At 41.6% G+C, this 25,166-nt stretch overlaps 4 protein-coding genes across 6 annotated transcripts; 2 read left to right on the plus strand and 2 right to left on the minus strand.

Moving 5' to 3' along the window:
- Positions 1-39: 39 nt before the first annotated feature.
- Positions 40-1,182, plus strand: LOC122051557. Its single transcript, XM_042612747.1, has one exon. It carries the CDS (start codon positions 243-245, stop codon positions 1,017-1,019), a length of 777 nt encoding a protein of 258 aa, XP_042468681.1. The 5' UTR covers positions 40-242; the 3' UTR covers positions 1,020-1,182.
- Positions 1,183-1,240: 58 nt separating this feature from the next.
- LOC122051556 (cytochrome c1 2, heme protein, mitochondrial-like) lies at positions 1,241-3,805 on the minus strand. 2 transcript variants are annotated; one of them, XM_042612745.1, is made up of 6 exons: positions 3,495-3,805; positions 3,104-3,173; positions 2,546-2,760; positions 2,010-2,280; positions 1,846-1,917; positions 1,241-1,570 (listed from the first exon to the last, which is right to left on the minus strand). In XM_042612745.1, exons 1-6 carry the CDS (start codon positions 3,596-3,598, stop codon positions 1,430-1,432), a joined length of 873 nt encoding a protein of 290 aa, XP_042468679.1. In that variant the 5' UTR covers positions 3,599-3,805; the 3' UTR covers positions 1,241-1,429. The 2 variants fall into 2 exon arrangements, with proteins under 2 accessions (XP_042468679.1, XP_042468680.1); XM_042612746.1 differs by lacking the exon at positions 3,495-3,805 and adding an exon at positions 3,323-3,485.
- LOC122051554 (protein unc-13 homolog) lies at positions 3,787-7,417 on the plus strand. The gene is made up of 5 exons (XM_042612742.1): positions 3,787-4,424; positions 4,508-5,398; positions 5,490-5,951; positions 6,034-6,220; positions 6,288-7,417. The coding sequence occupies exons 1-5, from the start codon at positions 3,897-3,899 to the stop codon at positions 7,313-7,315; spliced, it is 3,096 nt and encodes a 1,031-aa protein (XP_042468676.1). The 5' UTR covers positions 3,787-3,896; the 3' UTR covers positions 7,316-7,417.
- Positions 7,344-16,056, minus strand: LOC122051555 (glutathione reductase, cytosolic-like). 2 transcript variants are annotated; one of them, XM_042612743.1, is made up of 17 exons: positions 15,893-16,056; positions 15,612-15,768; positions 15,003-15,067; positions 14,320-14,389; positions 13,215-13,286; positions 12,449-12,652; positions 11,657-11,730; positions 11,484-11,567; positions 11,132-11,219; positions 10,951-11,032; positions 9,952-10,025; positions 9,587-9,694; positions 9,438-9,502; positions 8,529-8,642; positions 8,119-8,218; positions 7,930-7,983; positions 7,344-7,711 (listed from the first exon to the last, which is right to left on the minus strand). In XM_042612743.1, exons 2-17 carry the CDS (start codon positions 15,750-15,752, stop codon positions 7,616-7,618), a joined length of 1,491 nt encoding a protein of 496 aa, XP_042468677.1. In that variant the 5' UTR covers positions 15,753-15,768; positions 15,893-16,056; the 3' UTR covers positions 7,344-7,615. The 2 variants fall into 2 exon arrangements, with proteins under 2 accessions (XP_042468677.1, XP_042468678.1); XM_042612744.1 differs by having other exon boundaries at positions 15,888-16,056.
- Positions 16,057-25,166: the final 9,110 nt, after the last annotated feature.

The following is a 25,166-nucleotide window of genomic DNA, read 5'->3' on the forward strand; positions in this document are numbered from 1 at the left end:
TTGTAATAAAATAGTATAGTTGTGCAGAATCAAATAAAGAATAATATCTAATATTATCAGCTCTAACAAAATCTAAAAATTAATGGCAATGGCAAGCCCGACAACCGTCCCAACGGTGTTTGCTAAATTTGGGTCCGGAATCGAAGCACCAAACCAGTTCCCAGCCCTCCATAATTACTCCCGTTCTTCCTCCCCTTTCCTCAACAGTCGTGCGTTAACGTAGAACTCATCTTCCCTTGGCGATGAGCACGACGGCGGTGAAGTGTGGCTCCGTCCACCGCCCGGAGGCGATTGCCACCTTCAACGCCGCGCCGTTCCACCTCCTGGAGCTCACCATCATCTCCGCCCAGGAGCTCCACCCGGCCGCCAGGTCCACGGCCACGTACGCCTCCGCCTGGGTGGATCCGGCCCACAAGCTCCGCACTTGCCTGCTGGATACCACTGGCCACGCTGACCCCACCTGGAACCACAAGTTCCTCTTCCGCGTCGACGACGCCTTCATCGCCTCCGACACCGCCGCCGTCGACATCCACTTCCTCCACGCCAGGCGCCTCCGCCGCGACCGCCTCCTCGGCATCGTTCGCGTCGTCCTCAGCGCCGCCCTCCCCCGCCGCGTCGTCGCGCTCCAGGTGCGCCGTCCCTCCTCCCTCCGCCCCTGCGGTATCCTCAACCTCAGCGTCGCCCTGCTCGGCCAACACGAGAAGGAGATGCTGCTCTTCTATTACGACCTCTCCTCCTCCGCCGCCTCATTCTCCTACGAAGACCTCGCTGGCTCCAAGCGCCACGGAGGCGTCTCTGCCACCGGCGATCAGGAGAAGTGGAAGCTGGAGAGGAGCAAGTCCGTGGAGAGGGAGTGTGGGCTGGAGGAGGAGGAGGAGCGGGAGAGGGAGTCTATGGAGACGAAGCTGGAGATGTGGAAGCTGGAGATGTCGCCGGTGCAGGAGACGATGGAGGAGGGCCAACCAGGGAAGAGGAAGAAGGGGACAGGCTTCATGAGATGCTTCTCATGTGGTGTGTGAGTGATCAATTGGAAGAAGACCAAGTAGCTATTAAGTAGATTGTTTTTTTTTCCTTTCTTTGTTTCTTTGTTTCTTTCTTTCTTATTGTTTATTTCTTAAATTGTAATGAAACCATGTATATGTTCAGCTGCCTGTCTATGTTTATGAATTATTTTGTTTGAAATAGTACAATCTACGAATCACCTTAGAAATAATGTTTTGATGAAAACTACAAAGGGAAATCATAGCTTTAAATCATTCAACAATACTTGGAACATCAAGTGCATTCATTATCAAGGAGCAACAGAGTTAATAGTAGTCACTTACTAGTTTTATTTGATGACTAGAAGACCACAACATCCTTGCCCATCTATTGAACGTAAGATCGATGTTATCGTAGTTTGATAAGATCAAGTTGCGATGTAGAATAGTCAGTTGACAAAATACTGAATCATTTCCTTCTCAGGGGTAGCAGCCTTGTAGTTGTTATCTACTGCACTACCTATGAGCATCTTTGGCATTGCTGTTGCACCCTTGAAGAAGTAAGGGTTATAGTGCAGATACTTCTGATTCTGCATTTGCAGATAAAATTAGTGAGCATTCTTACAAGCCAAAAGTAAAGCAAAATATTTAATGAAGGATAGTTTTGAGGATTATCTTTAGAAGTATATTCATAAAGCCATAGAGATGCAAGATAGGAAGCAAATGCTGAACACTTTCAGTAAATAGACACAGGTCTTAAGACGTCCACATTAATTCAATTTGGAATAGTTAGTGGCTTAGTTAAGTTGACGAGAGCAAGTTCCTGCCATCACATAATTCAATAAGAATAAGAAATTACTATTACCCAAAAACTTCCAGTAAGATCAGGGTTCCCTGCCAATAAGGAAAGCATGCGGCTTTGTCTGTTATCTGGTGCCTGAAATTTTAGTTTGCAAGTTTGTGTCATAAAAAAGTAAGGTAAATCCGGAAAGAAGGGGGAAAAATGTTGGCAGTCGATAGAACCATTACCTTTGTGATGAAGCTCGAGTGTGCAGTATGTGCCACATTCAAAATTGTAGGTGTTCTCTCGCTTTTAAAGACTAAGTTTGGATCACATAGTTTACTAGGACACACAAAGGTTTTGCCTTCATCATTTGGTCCGTCAAACACCTCAATATCAACAATAAGATTATTGTTTACTTCTTTTGCATCCAGTACACCATGGTCTCGGTTTGAAAATAGAGAAAACGAATGGCAAGCGGAACAAGTTTGTTGGTAAACTTGTTGCCCACGTCTGACTCTGCTCAATTTAAGCACCCAGCTTACAACATTGAGAATGAATTCAAATCTTTGCAAAGTTCAAATCGAAAGGGTATAAATTGTAAGTAACTACAGAATTTGTCACGGCATCATTATACTGACAAAAATCTCATTGCCAAGAAATGAGATAGATAGTAACTATCTCAACTAAATGAATATAACATTTTCTCTAGGACATTTATTTATTGGATGCTATATAAATTACTGAAATGGTTTTCTGGCAAAGAAGTTAGTTCAATACTCACAAAGAATTGTCATTCACTAGGGAATCAAGGATGCCTTGGTGAGGCCAAGGGTAGCGAGGACATGTTTCAGCATCATCAGCAGTTGCTACAATAGTGAAGCTGAATATACCTGAGATTCCTGCTCCAATGACCATCAATGCTCTTACAGACTTATTTTTTCCAAGTTTACTTGACTGATATGCATTAGATGCAGCCGATGGCACCAAAAGTGGGGTCTGTGGATAGAAATATCTCATTGTAGACAATTTCAACTGTGAGGCAACTTAAACAAGCTCCTAAGAACTAAAATAGCATGATAAACGAATATATTACACTCATTTCTTTATCAGTTGGAAAAGATTGATATCATTTGATCATGTAACATCATGTCAATGCAATTGAAGTACAAGATATGAAGTACAAACTGAGATTTGAACCCAAGACAGAAATTCATTCCAACAATTGTAGCGCTACTTGGTACTCTTACCAGGAGAAACTATACTCTATCTGAACAAATATCTCAAGATGTTCTGAAGGTATAATATCAATGTGAGAGAAAGGATTGCAGAAGCTGCTTACACATGATTGAATCTGCCACCTTTTCCTTAGAAGCTGGCTGATAATTCTTCCAGCCGCCATTTCACTTGATCTGTTGATCATTTGCAGGAAAGGACAGAAATCGATCGGGAATCAGATTTAGCAGGAAATGTAAAGAAGGCCTATAACTTTCAAGTTTCTAGCAATACATTTTCTCTAGAACGTGGACAATTTAGCTTGGACAAAATGCAATTCACTCACTGATAAATAGATGGCTAAACTCGAGAGAAGGAAAAAAAGCTTCTCCATCACTATAATGAGTATACTTTACACATTGTATAAGTATATCTGGACTGATCTACGGACCTCGATCGACAAATTCTAACAACAAAATTCGAGAAAATGAAAAGAACTGGAGGAATGCTGATCTAACCTGAGAATGAGATCCACCGAGAAAGACACCGAGAAGAGGGACGAGAATTTAGGGTTCTGAGATTGGGAGTAACGTCGGCAGTCGCTCCTTATCGCTTGTCTCATCCACAAGCTTCCTACGTGGATGACACGTCAACCGACCTATGTTATGTCAACTGATACTTCAGTCACTGATCGGACGGCTGAGATGAGGTGTTAGGATGGATGATATTAACGGTATTAATCATTAAGGTATTTTGAGAATGTTTTTAATTTATATATATAATATTCCCTCTCTCTTCACCTCCAACGTCCAATTCCTCTGTTGCTCTGGCATCTCCAACGACGCCCTCCTCCTCCTCCTCCTCCTCTATCGACCAAACGAAGGGGGCACACCTCGTCCCCTTGCCGACGCCGCAACTCCATGGTCTGCCGGCGCCCCTCCGGCGTCTCCCCCTTCCCTGTGGAGGAGACCGACGAGGAAGGCGCCGCGCTAGAATGGCCCTTGGGCCGCCTCGACGACCTCACCCGCGACGACTTCCGTGCCACCGCGTACGAGATCTTCTTCACCTCCTGCCGCTCCTCCCCCGGCTTCGGCGGCCGATCGGGTACTTGCGACCCCCACGCAAACCAAGCCGGCCGCTCCCCCGCCTCCTCCCACGTCGCCGGCGGAGGCGGCGCGAATATGTCCGTCAACAGCCGCATCAAGAAATCCCTAGGTCTTCGCACGCGGCGGGCCACCCCGATGCGGGTCATGTCGCACCTCTCGTCGCCCGTGATGTCGGTGATGTCGCCCGCCATGGGCGTGGCCGCAGGATTACTAGGTCTGTCCTCGGGGAAGATGAGGCAGCGCCCCATGACCTCGGCGGAGATCATGCGCCAGCAGATGGGCATCACGGAGCAGCGGGATAACTGCCTCCGGAAAACCCTTGTCCGCGCCTTCGTCGGTCAGGTACCATCTCCCTAATCCTTCCCTGTCGTCGATTTAACCTAATCGGAGCTAATCTTGTATCCATCGCGTTGTTCTTCGATTAGGGCGGGAAAAAGGTGGAAACCATCATTCTTCCCCTGGAGCTCCTTCGCCACTTGAAACCCTCGGATTTCAATGATGCACACGAGTACCACCGTTGGCAACGGAGGCAGCTCAAAATCCTCGAAGCCGGCCTCCTCCTGCACCCTTCCGTCCCATTGGACCGAATGAACTCCGCGGCCATCCGACTGGCCGACGTCATCCGATCGAGCTCCGTGAAGCCCATAGACACCGGTAAGAACTCGGAAGCCATGCGCACGCTTGGCAACTCCGTCATGGCTCTCGCGTGGCGGTCCAATGGGGTTCCCGGCGTGGTCTGCCATTGGGCCGACGGCTACCCCCTCAACGTCTACCTCTACTTGACCCTGCTCCGCTCCGTGTTCGACCGGAAAGATGAGACGGTGGTGCTGGACGAAGTAGACGAGCTTCTCGAGCTGATGAAGAAGACATGGAGCACCTTCGGCGTCAACAGGACGGTCCACAACGTCTGCTTTACTTGGCTCCTGTTCGAGCAGTACATCACCACCGGGCAAGTGGAACCCGACCTGATCTCCGCAACGCTGGCCATGCTCGTCGAGGTGGCCAACGACGCCAGGAGGCAACACAGAGAGCCCGGCCATGTGCGAGTTCTATCGGCTCTGCTCGGCACAATGCAATCGTGGGCCGAGAAGCGACTGCTCGAGTACCACGCGTGGTACGACAAAGGCGCGGTCGGGGCGATGGAGAACGTGCTTGGTCTGGCACTCCTGACCTCGCAGACACTCAGCGAAGATGCTTCGACCAACGGAATCCTGGGGGTTTTCCCGCAGCGCACGCCTTCGTTTCGAACCAAATTCTCAACCGTAAGCTCCGTCGAACGCTACATCAGGTCTTCCTTGAAGACTGCTTTCACCAAGGTCAATAGTCATATTGTTCAAGTTCTTCAGCTCCATCTTTCACATCAAATGTGAAGGTTTGTGAAGGTTGTCGTCTACTTAACTGTCTTAGGTGTTCGAGAACGGAAACGGAAAGTTCGACAGCATGGTGGTAGAAGTAGACGAGAACCCAAATGACACGCTGGTTCATCTCGCGAAAGAGGTAGAAAACTTGGCCGTGTTCGAGAAGGAGAACTATAGCTCCATACTCAAAAGATGGCATCCGGTCCCGGGAGTTGTCGCGCTGATGACCCTCCACGCTTGCTACGGCATCGTGCTAAGGCAGCATTTGTCGCGGATTGAAGGCCTGACCAACGAGTTGGTCAGGGTCCTGCACGTTGCCGGCAAGTTGGAGAAGCTGCTGGTTCAGATGGCGGTCGAGGAGTCAGCCGAGGCTGAGGCCGAAGCGAAGGCAATCTTGAGGGAAATGGTTCCGTACGAGGTGGACTCCGTCATCTTGAGCCTCTTGAGGAACTGGATAGATGAGAGGTTGAGGATGGGGAGGGAGTGTGTTACCAGAGCCAAGGAAATTGAGGTAACATAAACTGATACTTGAAGAAGCCTCCTCGATTGTGAGTATCAGTTCCTCCGTATTGATGTTGGAAAATACACGACAGAGCTGGAACCCCAAGTCCAAGACGGAGCCATACGCGCAGTCGGCAGTTGATCTGATGAAGGTGGCCAAGGTGACGGTGGATGAGTTCTTCGAGATCCAAGTTGGAGGAAGGGATGGCGTTGTTCAGATCCTCACGGAAAGCTTGGATTCTCTGATTCAGGATTACACTTCTTTCGTCGCATCGTGTGGTGGGTAGATTTTATTACGAGATCTAGTTCTGAGTCTTTTGCCTTCAATTCGTTTTGTTCTTCTCAGGTTCTAAACAGAGTTACGTTCCAGCCCTTCCACCATTGGCGAGATGCAACCAAGATTCCTTGGTCTTCTTCCTGTGGAAGAAGATAGCCACCCCGTGCAGAGCCGGGATCGACCCCATCCTCTTCGGTTGTAAGTCCGGGGTCAAGCCCAACGTTCTCCACGTTCGCAGAGGCGGCGGCGGCCACCGCGCCACCCACCCCGGCCCCACCGTCAGCCGCGGCACGCAGCGGCTCTACGTCCGCCTCAACACCCTCCACTACCTCCTCGGCCTCCTGCACTCCGTCGACAAGTCCCTCTCCTTCTTCTCCCGCCCCGGGCCTTCGCCTTCCCCACGCACCCCCCGGTGCACCCCGCTCCGCCGCCGCACAGGCGGACCGACTAACTTCGACCTCGCCCGCTCCACCATCCACGGTGCCATTGCCCACGTCGCCGAGGTCGCTGCTCACCGCCTCATCTTCCTCGACTCCGCTTCGTCCTTCTACAATTCCATCTACGTCGGCAATGTGTCCGAGTCCCGCGTCCGCCCCACCATCCGCTCCCTCAAGCAGAACCTCTCCCTCCTCGTCACCATGCTCTCCGACCGCGCGCAGCCGCTGGCGGTTCGCGAGATCATGAATGCATCCTTCGAGGCCTTCCTGCTGGTGTTGCTCGCCGGCGGCCCCGCCAGGGCCTTCTACCGCTCCGACTACGAGATGGTGATTGAAGACGTGGCCAACCTGAAGCGCATCTTCTGCACCTGCGGCGAGGGGCTGGTGACAGAGGAGGTGGTCCAAAAGGAGGCGGCAAGGGTTGAGGGGGTGGTATCGCTGATGAGCCTACCGTCGGAGAAGCTGGTGGAGGACTTAACTTTCATGGCGTGCGAGACTATCGGTCTGGGGAGATCCATGGAGAGGCTGCCGATGCCCCCAACGACCGGCCGATGGAGCAGAACCGATCCCAACACGGTGCTCAGGGTGCTATGCCACCGGAACGACGACGTCGCCAACAGGTTCTTAAAGAGGGCTTTCAACTTGCCGAAGAGGAAATGATGCGAGGAAATTAAATAAATAAAAAATGTAGATAAAAAAAGTTGCCAGTGATCTTAGGAACCAAACCATCATTCTAATAAGCCGAGTTACATTGCCCACTGACACGAATGACCATGGCAAAGAAATAAACAGCCACCTTTATTACAATATATAGAACCAAAAATACAAAGCAATAATTCTAGAAAATATACCCTCTTGAGATGCAGGGAAACAAATTACTTGTTTCTTAATCCGTAGAATAGTGGCAACATGGTATTCTTTTGTTCAGAATAATAGAAGGGAACCTGCTTTTGAAGGAATCTACAAGTTTGTCTTTGGTTTAGTTCCAGCTGCCACACGCCTTGTGAGGGTCCTCATCGTCACAAACTCTTCAGCAGCAGAAGGGTGAATTCCAACCTGCGGTAGGATTAAGATTTCAAATGGGCAAATAAGAAATGGATAAATTGAAGACCTGATATGATTATAGCTAATCAGAAAAATAGCTAATATCAAGTTTTTATCTTAGGTAAGATCAGAAAAAGAATCAACAATAGAGGGCTAGGGTCTCTCCTAGCCGCTGACAGACATTTTCTAGATAATTCAATGAAGTTTAAATGACTCCGAGCATGTCTTACCGTACTATCGAATTGTGCTTTAGTGGCACCGCATTTTAGTGCAACAGCAATACCCTGAATAAAACAATAAAACGAGCGTGAATTAGGGAAGCAAATTTAAATGTAGCCTGAGAAAATGATAGGAGTTCAGTAAATTATATCATACGAGAGTGTGCATGTCCTTGGTATTTCGTGTTTAGTTGAACATACCTGCATGATTTCAGGTGCATCTGGCCCGCACATTGATGCACCTAATACTTTATCCGTCTCAGAATCGACAACAAGCTTCATAACTGTCTTTTCTTGCCTTCTGAAACATGAAAAAATGTATAAATCAGAATTCATATTTCTATATAAAATTTTCCATAGTTATGACACTGACAAGCATGCTCTGGTGAGAAATGCCATATGAATCATATTTACAAAGACCACTAGCATGCTTTATTTCCTTTCATTAGCCAGAAGAATACCAACGGGTACTTATTGAAGTTCAGAATCATTATCATTTCATATATTTACCATTGATGGTTGTTCCATATGCATATAAATGGATTAAGATGACAAAAACGACCCATGATAAGTACAGATTTTCTTTTCTTACTAGCAAGAAAGAAACTTACCCAGAAATAGTGTTCTTCATAGGATTGAAGGATGATGTGTAAACAAGAATATCATTCTTTGCTTGCTCCAGAGCTTGTTGCTCACTGAGACCGACTATTGAAAGTGGCGGCAAGCTAACAGACAAGTAGAATGCCATGTGTAAAAATTCCAAGAGAAACAAACTGATTATTGAAAATAATAATAATAATAATAATAATAATAATATCTTAAGATAACAGTGGGTTTAAGCAGATAAATATTAAAAATGATACCATCCTATTTAATGTGGAATGAGAACAAAATTCACCAGGCATTGGCATAAAATAAAGTTATATATAGTTGTTTTGAAGCAATAAAGTTTTAGGCATGGTGAGGTATCCAGAAACAACTACTTTCATACGCAATGCCATTATAGAGCCTCAGATGTTGCCAAATAAAGAATATGTTTTACCGTAAGCAAGAGTTCGTGTCTTAAAAAGGACGTCAAACCGTGACACTCTAATTTAGTCTCAAATTGTGAGTTGTGAATAATGGGAGAGATTTTAATAAGCTTATATCAGTGAACTTTATTAGCTAAGTATAAGCATTCTGGCTAGTGGTTGGGCTAAAAAAAATCAGGTACTTTCTGATTTTTAAGCTTTGTTTTTAATAACTTTAAGATATAAGAATATCCAGAAAATCAGGTACCCAAAGTGATGTTTTAGCACAGCAACCAAAAACAATGTATGAACTGGCACAGGCAAATGAGGAACCAGGGAGTTCCAAGAAATGACATCAGATACAACTGCAAACAACCTAGATCATGTAAGATTTGAGGAAATTTGACAATTGGGAAGTGGAGCGATTTCAGTGTACCAGATGCAGGTTCAAAACATCTCAAACTATTAAGACACTAGCTTCATGAAAAGTTATTCTCAAAGACAAATTACCAAAAGACAGCACAAGGTATGTCAGCATAATCAGGTTTAGTTGGCTGTCCTCCGAACACAGTTTTCTGCAATACAAATAGCAGATCACCTATATGTGGCAAAATTACTAAATAAAAGAGACTTCTGCATAATCCAAAATGGAAACTTACTGAAAAACAAGTTCCTTCCATTAATGCCACAGGGGTAAGATTCATCCTGTTTGTCACATCACCAACAGCCCATATGTTGGGAACCGAAGTGCAAGAATATTCATCAACCTAAGAATATAATAGAATATGTCAAAAATTAGGATAAAAGGTGTGTAACGATTCTACATAACATTGTACGTTCCACAAATCTAAGCATATTGCAAGCAACCAAAACAAAAATTTACAGCAACTAAGGGATCCAAAACCAAAATTTCTACGTCATAGGAAAAATAATTAATAGTGAGAGATTGTAAGTGAATGCCTATAAGATATCCACATAAGTGTTCAAAAAATCAGTGGAAAGATGCGTTGCACAAATAAGAAACCTTGATTGCCCCTGCATTGTCAAGCTCGACACCAACAGACTGCAAATTCAACCTCTTTGTGTTTGGCACCCGACCTGTATTTTTGCACATTATCATATTAGATATTCAAATTTTGCCATGATTATATGGAATGGTCATGCTATGCCATGTTAATACTGACTATATATTGTGTATAAGAAAAACAAAGTGCAAAAAGGATTGTTTTAAGTACCAACAACACAGACGCAAACAACAAATCAGTTGCTAGAAACAATGCATTAAGACGCCAAAAACCCCATATTACCTGAGGAACTGGGCCCTTGGTTGAGCAAAGCATATCACTTTTAGCAAATATTTTAATACACTCAACCCAGTCGAATTATACAAGTATATTCCATCAGAAGATATTCATTAGAATTGAATTAACATTTAGGTCACTTGTTTATGTAATGCTCTCATCAAATTAATTTGTTACTTTCAATTATTACAGAAAAATCAAAATCAAATTTTATTATATGTAAATAGTTGTAGGACATTATTATAGAAAAATCAGAATCAAATTTTATTACATGTAAACAGTTGTAGAACACTTATATATTAAGACACAAAAGAGTATATTAGGCCATTTCCTAAGAGCTCAAAGTCATCAGCAAGTGGTTGAAACTAAAATCATGGTGCACCACAAGAAATAGATGCATAACAGCGCCTAACAGGAGGGTTCACCAAACAACCTGGTCACTGGAGTTAATGATGTGAACAACTGTGTTTCTAGTTCCTACATTAATAGATTGCACTATAATTTTTGCACAGTACATAGAGAGCACGATTCTTCACAAGATATAAATCTAAATGAACTGTCCAAAAAGTTATAGACAGAAAATTTTCAACCCACAATCAGTTCATTGCTTTAGTTTCATGCCATAGTGGAATACATGCTGAGTTGGTAACCTCATAAAATCTGGAAGTTACAGTGTGAATGTTAATTAAATACAGAATTAAGAAAAAAAAATGCCAGACTACCTGTCGCAAATAAGACGACGTCTGCAGTAAATTCATCTCCATGATCAGTCAAAACACTTATCCCATCTTCACTTTTCCGCAACTAATAGAAAATAGTTTGAGGAGTTTAGAAGTTTGAGAGAAAAATATAATTCTAAAATTGTTGCACTAAATTTAAAATAAATAAACAAATAAACTGAACCTCAGTTAAATTTGTTCCAGGGTGCAATCTTATGCCTCTTCCTTCAAGGTTTTTTGCAACAACAGCTCGCATTTCGTCATCAAAGCCCCTTTGTAGTTAAACAGATGAAAGTCAAATACAAAAGATTTAAAAAAGTGTGACCAACTCAACAACAGACAACAGCAGGAAGATAAAGCACATCGAGCATATATCAATCCTGTGCATTAAAGGTTAAGTGTCTATTCAGAATACGTTCTTCTTCAAATTTGACAAAGTAAAACTTGTTGGATGTTACTTGATACTTTGCAGGTTGTCGTATATGATTCATTGAAGTTGCAAATTAAGCACAAAGAAAATAAACCTAATATGTCACCTCAAAGGCAGTTCCTTCCTGTAAAATACATCCACTTCTGCACCCATGCCCTGCCATATTGAAGCAAATTCTAAAGCAATATACCTGCAACCCATAATAAAAATTTGGAATCCAGAGCACTAGAAAATATTTGTTTTTACTGAAAGAAATACCACATGCAATTTTTCACGTACCCCGCACCAAGTATCACCACACGTTTAGGTAGTTCCTCCAAACTTAAGGCCTCATCAGAAGTAATAGCCAATTCCTGATATGTAAGAAGCCAGATACATAAATAGAGAGAAAACACTACACAAATTAGGGATGATGGGATCCAATATCTATTACCTACAAAATAATTGCTTCTAATTCAATATGCTTCAGGTACATAATGCAAATGTTCCAGTAAAAACACAGAATTGACCATCTAAAAAGATTCTAGAAAGAAGGATCAGTGACAACTTTCAGCAGTGTAGAACTAAAATACTAAATCCAGTTACCATTACATCTTCAAAGAACTTAACATAGCACGAGTTATGCAAGATGTATTTAGAAAATTCATTCTAAAAATATAGGTAAGGCAATTACAGTTAACTGCTTAGATTATCTAAGTAAAAGGCTAACATAAAGTAATACTCCTTATCATATATTATGATATGCATTATCTAATAAATGGCACTGATTTGAAATTAAAAACAAAAAAGAAAGCTTATGGAGATTGATGATTATATATATTAAGAGTCATATGAAGGAAGAGTTTCCTAATTATTTGTATGATTAGCGGAAATCATATAGAAACTCTCACGATGTTGAAAAATAAGTCATGATATTGCCATCAAGGATGAAAGGGTAGACAGTATATTGATTTCAACAAAAGAAACTGATGATACGGCCAAGCAAACCACCTAGAAATTAACAAATCCCAAAAGATATGTAATGTGGAACATTACATATTGAAGAAGAAACAAATATATAGCTACACAAACCTTGCCAGGAATATTTGCACGTTGTGCACGACTACCAGTTGCAATCAAGATATGCTTTGCTGAATGCTTCTTTGTTGTACCATCTGGTTCTGTTATTTCAACTGTATGGGCATCTATTAGCTTCCCCTCACCTTCAATCATTGTCACACCAGCATTTGATAATAACCGCATATATATTCCATTTAAACGAGTAATTTCCTGTGTCTGAAACAAGATGACAGAAGATTTGAGCAAGTCATGAATTAAATAACTTAAATAAAAGGTGCAGGTGAATTGCATAATAGTATGTTCCTCTTAAGTTTCCAGTAGCCATAGTTACTGGAATAAGCACATGAGAATAAGTGGTAGCTTGGAAATGAGTTAATATGAACAAAAATTGATGATTAATACAGAAATGCCAGTTACAGGGTTAAGTAGTAATAAAATTATCACAGGAAGACAAAATTCAGTATAGAGGGGAGTCTAGGCAAAATAATTCATGAGAAATAAACATGTAAAGAATTCCATTTGGATCACACCTAATAGAGGAAAAACGGAAAGGTACAAACACAAGCAACAACAGAATAAAGCAACCACAACCTCCTAAGGCAAAGTAGCTTAATCTTATTCATTGGTTAAACATGAATAAAATTTTAGAAAGGTAGGAAAGCAGGTTAATCAGCATGGAGATTATCAAATTAATCTCTACATTCATGGTTGCAATCCCATGTTCAAGGAATAGATCACCAAAGCAAATAGTAACAGAAATATTCAAGTTCTTACAGACCTTATTGTGCAAAAGTTTTTTCCAGTTGAAGTTAATTTTGCCATCAATCTCCCATCCAAAATTTCTAGAATCCTGTAGGAAAGATTACCCATTAAAAACATTAAAAATAATGTTTCCACACACTGCCAGGGTACAAAATCAATAACAATGTTGTGAAAAATAGGAAACTTTCAAAGTAGTAAAAAAAGCAAGCTTTTTTATAGTCAAATCAGCAACTATAAAGTAGAATTCATGTGGATTATTAACAAGCTTTTGTGTGCTAGATATCACAGCTGTGACATAAGGGATACATTTTCCATCTTGGCATCTAATATTTGCTAAGACCAAAGGATGAAACAGATAAAGAACAAATAAGATGTCCAGTAAATATATGGTCTCGCAGGTGTTTAAAGGTGTTTTCTCTGGGTAAAGAAATAAGTAGAAAATCAATTTTCTGCTCTTACCATTGTTCAAGCTTTGAATTTTTCCCATTTAGTATTTACACTCTCTTCAATTAACTCAATTAGTGAAATATGTTTGAAAGCCACGTACAAAAGAGACTGATCTAGAATGTGGCAATTAATCAAGCACTATTGCAAAGAATAGTGGTTCAGAAATGACCTTCATTAGTATATCCCAATAGCCCTTTCATTAATAACAAAATTATCAAAATCACTCAGGCTCGCATTGTAATGGTGTAGGTTATGATCAGTGTTTCTCAGGAAAAAAAATGCAGATAAAGATGATAGGAGTACTATGACTATAATTAATAAACTTACACAAATCTTTTTCCATTTTCCCTAATATTGACTTATTAAGCAAATAGCATTTATGATTTAAAGTTTGAGCATAAAGCACAAGTTTTTGTTTCATATTTTTTCCCATTTCCCAATCACCACTTTCCAAAATTTTACAGAACACATTTCAGAAAAAATGTTCCAAAATGTACCAGAAATTCAAAGCTAAAACTTAAGCAGTGTTATATTAAGTAGAATATTGGTTTAATGAATTATTGCAACAGCAGTCAGCACAGAGAGGAAGAATCTGATTAAAAGTTTAGAAGACTTCATGAAACCCCTCCAATTGGCTAACTAACAGTAGATGAAATATTGGGTAAAGATTATACCTCAAATTCGCCTCTAAATTCTGAGCCATAAACCAATATCTTCTTAGGAACACATCCACGAATAACACACCTGAACATCATAAGATGGCTTATGATCAATAACAAGAGGACAATACTATAAATGGTTTGATATATGTTGAAAGTTATTGACTAACAGATTTCCTGTCACACATTGAAGTATTTCGACGTATAGCAAAACCAGTGTGTCATGTTGCAGCTGTTAAAATCCATTGTTATTGCTGACTAAATTTATGTCATGACAATAGCCTCATTTAACCACAAAGCTCTCAGGGTAATTAATATAGATCCAGGACATTGGTGTGGAAGGAATGCTCAATAAATATAAATTCATTATCAAGATACAACCTCCAAGAAAATATTCAATCGAAATTGGAGCAAATCCAATCATTCCTATGTTTCCTACGAATATCTGATACATAGAATCTCTTGTCAAGATCCAACATCTATGAATGATAACATGTAATTTCTGGTTTGCCACAAAATAAAGCTTTAGCTTCATGGATGGGTTTAAGCTTACAAGATAGTTACAAATCTATTTATTAGGTTTAAGAAGTATTAAAAAAACAACAAGAACACATTTTATTTAGATATATAGTGCACAACTGAAAATCAATAGCATCATTAAATCAAAACCAAACTGAAAGAGAAAAAAACAAACTTACGTTCCACCTACACCTCCAATGACCTCTGAACTGATGGGATGAAATGGAAGCTCACAAATAGCAACCTACATTGTTATTAACAATACAACAGGTAAACAAACAAACTAATAATTTGCTAGTCCAGCAAAAAACAAGTCTGCTACAAGAATACAGCATATAGTTCGGAGGATAGATATCCCAAAATTTTAACTGCACGAATAAATTAAGGTACATAAACCAACAAATTTAACTGTACGAATAAAATCTCCCAAAACTCATCGTGAAGCCAATAAAAATCCAACTTGAAACATAGTTCGGAGGATAAATATCACAAATAGCTAAAGATGGCAATACTCGTCACTAATCTGCATCCCAAGACAACAAAGTAGTCGCAGCTACTCGGATCCTCACTGAGGCACGAAACCAAACTATGGCAATTCACAAAATTACATTCTAAGAACCAGGAAAGGGTATCGATCCACCAACTTTCTCTAGAATAAATAGTTTCGAACAACAGGATAAGACCCCACTTCACTAGAAAAAGTCAATATTTTAAAGGCAAAAAACGACGAAAAAAAAAATACTAGAACAGAACTGCTTATTTTTTGTCATCGTCATGATCATCCTGACCTTGGCTCCAAAGGCAGCCGAAGTTCGAGAGGCCCGTACCCCGCCGCTGCCGGCCCCGATAACGAACAAATCAAAATCGTATTGTTTAGTTTCTTCTCCAACTTTGTCGAGCACCCCGTCAACCAACATCTTCCTCGCCATGAAGATTATCCACTGACTACGATATCAACAATACACACACACACAAACAACAAAAAAGGTCAAAACTGCACAAAACCCTCATCCAAAGAACCAAATAACAAAAAAAAAAAAGATCGGCGAGACTTGCAGAATCACCTTACCTCCGTAACCAAAACTAAAAAACGACGACGACGAGTCTACTGATAACCAAATTGATCGGCAATCCCGCAGACTATGAAGAAGAAAGCGATGTCGCCAAAGCGAACTTGGAGACGTTCTTCCAGCGGCGGATCAATTGTTCAATTCCGAAAATAATCGCACCGCTTCTACATTACCTAATCGGTTGTGCTAACCTGCCATTTCGAATCCAAAAGGCAATTTACTCCCAAATCGACCAAGCGCACAATTGGTTTCATACTTGACCCCACCGGTTTGGCCCGCAATGGCTCGGCCATTTGAACCAATCCCAAACAGGTAAGCAGAACGGGTGCCAAAAGAACGTGGTGAAAATGAACGAAAAATTGAACGCGGTGGGGAAGGGAGAACGTCACCAAAAGTAAACAGCATTGACGATCTTGACCATAGAGTTGTCATGATGAACGGCCAGGATGAGCCAATATCACGGATTTAGTTATTACGTTCGACCATTGGGTGCGGTCTTCTTCGTCACTAATGACGCCAGCGATGAATTTATTTATTTTTAAAACGGTTTTATAAAGGGAAAAAAATAAAAGTAACCAAAAGGAGATCTCATTTTTTAAAAAATATTATTATCATTTAAAATATATTTTGCATTGGTGACGATAATTGTAGTTATAGTTGTTAATACGTAGAATAAAATTATATTTCCAAATACTCTTATTATAATTTAATATTTTTTCAAAAAAATAGTTTCCTTTCTTCTTTATCAAAATAATAAATACATGTAAGAAATATTTACATTTGCCAAAATAATTATGGGATTTAAGAGATAAGATACCAAAATTTGATTGTAACGGGCTTCCAAAGAATCAACTTTCCGAAATAAAATGATTTTTTTGATTGAAAATGAAAGGAAAAAAGTTGAATAAATTATAAGGTTATAAAATATGTGTATGTATCTAAACCTCAAATCTAGATCTTTAGAGGCCTTCCTCAAATTATAAGTCTTCATAATATTCTCAAAGGAAATAAAAATAATTATAATTGTTCATGTTAGGCCGAACGTTTATTTACCTTGTTTATGCTCTTATTTACTTTAAAACATGGATGAAGAATAGAAAGAGATCAAAGGTGAAAATTATCGTATAGGAAAGGAAAGAAAAAGGTGAAGGAAAATAAATAATATGAAAGAAACAGGGGAGGGAAAAGAATCCTTTGACAATAGTCCGTAGATTGTCACTCGTGTAGCGAAGCAGAAGAGGCCGACAGTGAAGAGGGGTGCAGCACTTATGGTGGCGAGAGGAAACAGTTTCTAGGGGTGCGAAAGCAGTCGTGGGGCTGGTGGGCAGTTCCATGAGGTGCGGAGTCAACACCGACGACACATCCTCTTCGTCTCCAGTGATGGCTGCCACATCCAGGATACAACCTGCAGCCTCTAAAAACTTCCCTCATACATCCAGTAGTGGATCTCGTACACGTTTTTCTCACGGATGTGGCGATACAGGTGGACGATGAAAGTCTTGACAAAATCTGGCATGAAGTTAGGATTAATGACATCAAATATAATAATTATGGAAAATAATCTCAAATTGATTTCGATCAATCAAAATTTATTATATTTGTCATTGTAATCAAAGATTAACAGGAAAAAATAATATTTTTAAATTTATTATATTCACTACTGATTCTGTCTGAGAATTGAGGCGATGGACGTTGGAAGGCGTGGCGCTCCTATTGACTCTTGACGAACTCCGAGTTGAAGGGACCTGCAACCACAGCAACGTCAGTGCCAAGCCAGAGTGGGGTTCCCCGGCGATGGCCCTCTGAAGCTCAAGTCAGCCTTCGACGGTGTATAAGTGAGGAAACGAAGAAGTAAAAGTAGCAACGTAACAGTAGCTACAATAGAGTTTCATACCTTCGTCGAATCTTGGGGGTCCTTATATAGGACTCTCGAAGAGCGCGTGCACGCTTCTCGAGGGATGCACACTTCTCAAAGCATATCCTGAAAAGATGTGTCGGAAAAGCATCTCTGACATCATACCTTAACAGCCCCGAGCATATCCTTGACAAGACGGTAGAAGTTTCCATTTGATGATCCTCTGCCTGACCATGCCGTTAAGCATGCCGCATGTTGGTGGCACTGGTTCCCAAAAGGATATCACCATCTACTCCCTTTGTTTGCTTCTGGGCCGAGCGGGAGAGCCACTCGGCTGATCCTCGTCCATTCGGACGGCTATCCCTCTTGGGGCCGAGCGGGAGAGCCGCTCGGCATGCCCTCAGTCATTCAGGAGACCTTGCCCTTGGGTCAAGTGGGAGAGATGCTCGGTCATCCTTCCACCGTCCGCTCGGCTGTGACTCCACTCTGTTGGTTTTGAGATTTCAGGCAAGTCCGAGCGAATTTGCCGCTCAGCCTCTGGATTCACTGATACTTGATCTTTTGAGCGTCGGAAGCTCGGTCTGGAGTCGAGCTGTATTGATGTTCGATTAGGTTCTATTACTTCGGATCGGACGATGATGATCAAGGTGTTAACCATCTTGACTTTAACCACCATCGTGTCATTGACCCTTCTACTGAGCAGGTCCGGCCTTACCATCGGATCACATGTCTCCCCCTCAAGTCTAGTCAAAGGAGGTTGTAAGACCGACTGATTGGACAAGTAGTCTGAGTTGGATTGGCCGATCAACCGTGATACTGGTCTGGACTCCAATCGATTTGTCAAAGAGTGTCGAACGATCGTGAGACTGTTCCTTGAGGCTGCTCGGCGCTCCGCATATTTGCACTTCAAGAAATTTAATTTGTATCCTAGGGCGAGAACGGTCAATGTTGGAGTCACCCAAATCCCCTCGGAATTCGTGTAAATCAGGATCATTAAAGTCGAGCATGCACCCACGCCTGTTAATGACACCCATTAAATGTTGCCCTATAGGCGTGTGCTATGTGTCACTGCCACCGTCACCGCACGTCCGAAGCGACAGACGCCGATGTGACGTTCAGCGGTTTGAATTCAACAGCTGGATCTGCGCTCCGGCTTCCGTGCCCTAGATGGAAGGAATTTGGTATGAGCTGGGGAAGAGGAACGCGGAAGTTGTTACAAACTTCAAGAATAAAGGGATGGATGGTAAAGCGGAGGTCGGCCACGAATTGGTCTCTGAATAGACAGATAGTATCGATCGACAGATCATTGGGCCGATCGGACGAAGAGGCTAGAATAATTTCGTGGTCAGAAGGAATTTCATAGACACTCCGGAGGCTCTCGGCGTCACCCGCGTCGAACCTGGTCTCCATGGTGGTATACCAGAGACCGGGAACGGGGTCGGACAGCTGGGAAGAATTGGCCATGATTGGAAAAGGGGAAAACAAGAGGATCGACGGAAGTGGTGGACGGAAAATGCATAGGACACTGGAAGGACGCGAGAATCTGAAGGAACAGTAAAAGTTGCAAAAAACTTACAGAAAGAGGAGAGGAGGTGGCCGCCGAGGAAAATAGAGGGTTGTCGGAGCACTGGTTGCACAAGGAACTGCCTGCAGCTATCGGAGAAGAAGACGTGAGGCAAGAAACGGAGGTAACGCGACGGCTTTATAAAGATTGGGTTCGGCCGACCAGAGCCGTTCGATCTAGGGCACGAAAGTCGGAGCGCAGATCCAGTCGTTGAATTCAAACCGTCGAACATCACATCAGCGTTTATCGCTTCGGACGTGCGACAACGGTGGCAGTGACACGTAGCACACGCCTATAGGGCGGCATTTAATGGGCACCATTAACAGGCGTGAGCGCGTGCTCGGCTTTAATGATCCTGATTTACACAAATTCCGAAGGGATTTGGGTGACGCCAGCGTCGACCGCTCTCGACCTAGAATACAAATTAAATTTCTTGAAGTGCAAATATGCGGAGTGCCGAGTAGCCTCAAGGAGCAGTCTCAGGGTCGTCCGACATTCTTCGACAAACCGATCGGAGTCCAGACCAACATCACGGTTGATCGGCCAATCCAATTCAAACTACTTGTCCAGTCAATCAGACTTACAGCCTCCTTCGACTAGACTTGAGGGGGAGGCATGTGATCCGATGGTAAGGCCGGGCCCGCTCAGCAAAAGGGGCAATGACACGATGGTGGTTAAAGTCAAGACGGTCAACACCCCAATCATCATCGTCCGATCCGAAGTAATAGAACCCGATCGAACATCAATACAGCTCGACTCTAGACCGAGCTTCCGACGCTCAAAAGATCAAGTATCGGTGAATCCAGAGGCTGAGCGGCAAATCCGCTCGGACTTGCCTGAAATCTCAAAACCAACAGAGTGGAGTCACAGCCAAGCCGACGGTGGAAGGATGATCGAGCAGCTCTCCCACTCGACCCAAGGGCAAGGTCGCCTAAATGACTGAGGGCAGGCCAAGCAGCTCTCCCGCTCGGCCCCAGGAGGGGCAGCCATCCGAATGGACGAGGATCGGCCGAGTGGCTCTCCCGCTCGACCCAGAAGCAAACAAAGGAGTAGATGGTAATATCCTTCTGGGAACCAGTGCCACCGACATACGGCATGGTTGACGGCATGGTCAGGCAGAGGATCATCAGACGGATGCTTCCACTGTCTTGTCAAGGATATGCTCGGGCTGTTAAGGTATGGTGTCAGAGATGCTTTTCTGACACGTCTTTTCACGGTATGCTTTGAGAAGTGCGCATGCCTCGAGAAGCATGCACGCGCTCTCCGAGAGTCCTATATAAAAACCCCCAAGCTTCGACGGAGGTATGAAACTCTACTGTAGCTACTGTTACGCTGCTACTTTCACTTCTCTTCGTTTCCTCACTTATACACCGTCGGAGGCTAACTTGAGCATCGGAGAGTCATCGCCGGGGAACCCCACTCTGGCTCGGCACTGACGTTATTGTGGTTGCAAGGTCCTTCAACTCGGAGTTCGTCAAGAGTCAATAGGAGCGTCACGTCTCCCAACGTCTATCACCTCGATTCTCGGACAAGATCAACTACTATGATTATTATTATTATGATTGTATGTCATATTTAATATTTCCATTATTAATTAGATAATTTGTATAAATAAATCTTTGACTTCATCAATAAGATCATCCCAAAATAATTATTCACTATTTTCTTTATTTCTATCATGGTATCAAAGTCATGATACATTATACTTATATCTTCCCTGAATCCCTCTTTTACTAATTCTCTTCTTTTAATTTTTTTTTATTCTCTTTTATATTTTCTCCTCCACGTTTCTTTTATCTGTTTTTCTTTTTCTTCTTTCTCTGTCTTTGTTTTTTTACCTCTTTTTCTCTCCATGTTTTTCTCCTTCATGCTTTTTTTCTCTGTCTCTATTTTCTTCTTTCCTCTGCCACTAACGCCAAATAATAATAAGGGATTTTGTCATCGCCCTTCTCCAGCCATCAAACTCTATTGGTGAACTGCCCCATCAACGGCCTTCCTCCTCCAGTGAGATATAGGTCTCAGCGTCAATCATCACTAGGCGATTTCTGCTACCGCCCAACCAAGAAGTTGTGATCTCCTTGTATCATTGGATAGCAAGTTTCCAACCGCCGAAAATTCTTCCAGCAAGCCACAGCAGCAAACAAGGTTTATTACTATCAAAGGCCGAGTTATTTTATTTTTGATGTGAAATACTCAGCAACATCATGGTGACCAAAAGCAAAGTTCATACCGATGTTAAATTTATCACATCATTGGTCATACTGGTATTCATTGCTCTAAAAGATTTAATTGATTTTATAGTTGAAGAATATATCAAATTTGTCTCAGAGTTGGACATATTGGTACTCAATGTCCTAAAAGATTTGGCTCAAATTTTGCTGTTGGTATTGCAGCATTAGGACAACCAACTATTTTACAAAAAGAACATGCATCTTCAAATTGACCACCACCTTCTTGGCAATCTATAACTCAGTCATTTCATTCTGGAGCATTCTCACTTTCTTTCTCTCCTAATATAGTTTCAACGACTCCCGAGAACCCATGATGACATTCGGATTTTGGAGTAACTTATCATGTTACACCAGAGTATGATATTCTCACAGAGGCTTTGCCTTATCATGGACCCGATATGGTACAAATGGGTAATGGCTCAGGTTTGTAAATTACTCACCTTGGAAATACATCCTTTCACTCATGTGGTCGAACTTTTCGTATGCACAACACTCTTCATGTTCCTTCAATCACAAAAAATTTACTTTCTGTGCGTCAATTTGCTCTTGATAATAATGTGTCCTTTGAATTTCATCCTCATCATTATCTTGTAAAAGATCTCATGACAGTAATTATTTTACTCTAAGGAAGCATTAAAGACAACCGCTATCATCTTCAACCCACATATACTAATGTTTTTGTTGGAGAACACACTGACGAATTCTCTTGGCACGCACGTCTTGGGCATCCGTCTATACGTCTTGTTTAGAATATCATTAATCAGTATGGTTTAGCAAATTTTTAGCCTCTTCATCTCATTTATGTGAAACTTGTATAAAAGCAAAATCTCATAAATTATTTTTTATGTCTTCTACTCACACCTCTAGTTTTCATTTATAAATTATTTACACCGATGTGTGGGGTTCTGCTCCTATTCTATAATTAAGGTTTTCTTTATTATGTTATTTTTATTAATAATTTTAGCAAGTTTACTTGGGATTTTCTTATAAAAAGAAAGTCTTATCTCTTCGATATATTTTTTTGTTTTCAAAACTATATTGAGTGTTATTTTGATCGTAAAATACTCTCTCTCCATTATGATTGGGGAGGAGAATATCAAGCTCTTCATCGTCATCTTACCTCCTCTGGTATCCTTCATCGAGTCTCTTGTACGCACACTTCTGAACAAAATGGATCCGCCGAGAGGAAATATCGTCATATAATTGAAACTATCTTTGCTCTTCTTAGTCATGCCTCAATTCCGCTTACATTTTGGGATAACGCTGTCCAAACCTCAGTATACCTTATCAATCATTTGCCCACTCCACTACTTCAAAACAAAAGCCCCTTGAAAAGATTTTATAATCGCTCTCCAGATTTCTCATTCTTTCGTATCTTTGGTTATATATGTTATCCTTGTTTGCGACCTTACTCTAAATACAAGTTAAACCCTCGATCTCAATAATGTGTTTTCCTTGGTTATAGTGTTTGTATCATCGGTATCGTTGCCTAGATATATCAACTGGGCGGATATATATTTCTTAACATATTACTTTTGATGAGTCTCTCTTTCTATTTGTGTTGTTCCGTCGGACACTCCCTCAGACAATCAACACACTTTTCTAATTGCCCCTAATAGTATACCAGAACTATCATAGGTTGCTACAACAAGACATACTCAAAGAACCAGGGAAGATGGATTTTTGGGCTCTTCTCCATCCCCACCAAATCTTGCAAACTCAATATCTAGCAATGTTTCGTTCTCTAGTCTTGATTCCCATCAATCTGACCACTCATCTCTGAGTAGTTCCAATGATGATACTTCTTGACGAATACTTCCTCTAAGCGAGATTTATGCTCGATGTCCACCAGTTTCCACCCGTTATCCTTTTCCATGGGCTTTAATTACTTTTCCAAGTTTTATTGAACCTACTAGCTTTACATAGACAGTCAAAGACCCAAATTGACGTGTTGCAATGGCTACAAAGTTTGATGCTCTTCTCCATAATGAATCATGAACCTTAGTTCCTTGTACTCCATCTATGAATATTGTGGACTCTAAATGGGTTTACCGAATTAAGTATCAAGCAGATAGATCCATTGAACGTACAAAGCTTGCCTTATTACAAAAGGCTTTAGTCAATAACCAGGTATTGACTTCAATGATACTTTCAGTCCAGTCGTCAAAATTACAACTATTAGATTGTTACTGTCTATAATTATTAGCTCCAATTGACCGATACAACAATTAGATATTTCCAATGCTTGTAAATTGGAGCAACAACCAGGTTTCATCCACCAACAACTTTCAACACATGTTTGTAAATTTCAGAAATCTTTATATGGTCTTCAACAAACACCTCGTGCATGGTTTCATCGTCTATCTAATTGGCTTCATATTTAGAGTTTTTCTGGATCAAAAATTGACTCTCGCTATTTTAAAAATGTAATGGAAATTTTACCATATTTTTTCTAATTTACGTGAATGATATTTTAATAACTGGTAGTGATCAAGAAGACATCTCTTCATTCCTGCATATTCTTAATCAAGAGTTTCCGATTCGGGACCTTGGCAAGACTCATTTTTTCCTTGGCATTGAGTTTCTTCCACATGCTGAAGGTTGTCTTCTCTCTCAGAGCAAATATATCACTGGACTTCTTAAATGAGCTAAAATGGATGACATGCGTCCTATCTCTACACCAATTATTAAAGGAGGTTTTAATGCTTCTTCTTTCTCTCCTTGAATGGCTGACTCCTAGATCTATCGAAGTATTATTGGTACCCTACAATATGTCATCATTACACGACTTGACATTGCTTTCACAGTTAATCGTGTCTGTCAATTTATGTATTCTCCCACCGAGTACTATTGGGAAAGTGTTAAGAGAATTCTTCGTTATCTTAAAGGCACGATTTTACATGGTTTTCTTTTATATCGTCAGTTCTTACTAGAGTTAAATGTCTATAGTGATGCAGATTGGGCCGAATCTTCTGAAGACAAACGTTCGACTAGTCGATTTGCAATATTTCTTGGACGAAATCTTATTTCTTAGCTTTCAAAGAAGCAACCTATAGTCTCTCGCTTAGACTTGACCACGGTTTGGAATCGACAGTTGGACGGTTCGGAACCGCCGGTTCGACGGTTCCAGGCAGGTCGACCCTTAACCTTAACCGCCTAAGACGGTTATGGTTCACGGTTCAGAACCACCGGTTCACGGTTCGTCACGGTTCGCCACGGTTCAAGATTAATATGTTACAAAAATTAAAAATTAAAAATTAAACATTAAACATTAAAAAATAGAAATTAAAATTTATTGAAAAAAGGACTTGCACTTATTTAAGTTGCCTACGTATCCCTTTAGGGGAATCAAAGCCCACATAGTTCTTTTACATTTTTATCCTTTTATATTTTCATTCACTTCCATTTCCTGTTCTTGTCGTATTTGTTCCTTCAGTATCAAAATCTTCAACTTCGTCATCTGAAAGTTGCATTCCTTGGATTATTTTCTCCGCTCTGGTCCAATCGTCCAGTAATGCTTGGGCTTCCAATGAGTCGGGAGACAAAGTTGATTGTCGTTCATCTAATATGTTGTCGCCGACACTGAACGTCTGCTCCATAGCAACAGTTGACACTAGACAAGC

This window comes from Zingiber officinale, chromosome 3A (genome assembly GCF_018446385.1).
Source record: "Zingiber officinale cultivar Zhangliang chromosome 3A, Zo_v1.1, whole genome shotgun sequence".
Lineage (NCBI taxonomy): Eukaryota > Viridiplantae > Streptophyta > Magnoliopsida > Zingiberales > Zingiberaceae > Zingiber > Zingiber officinale.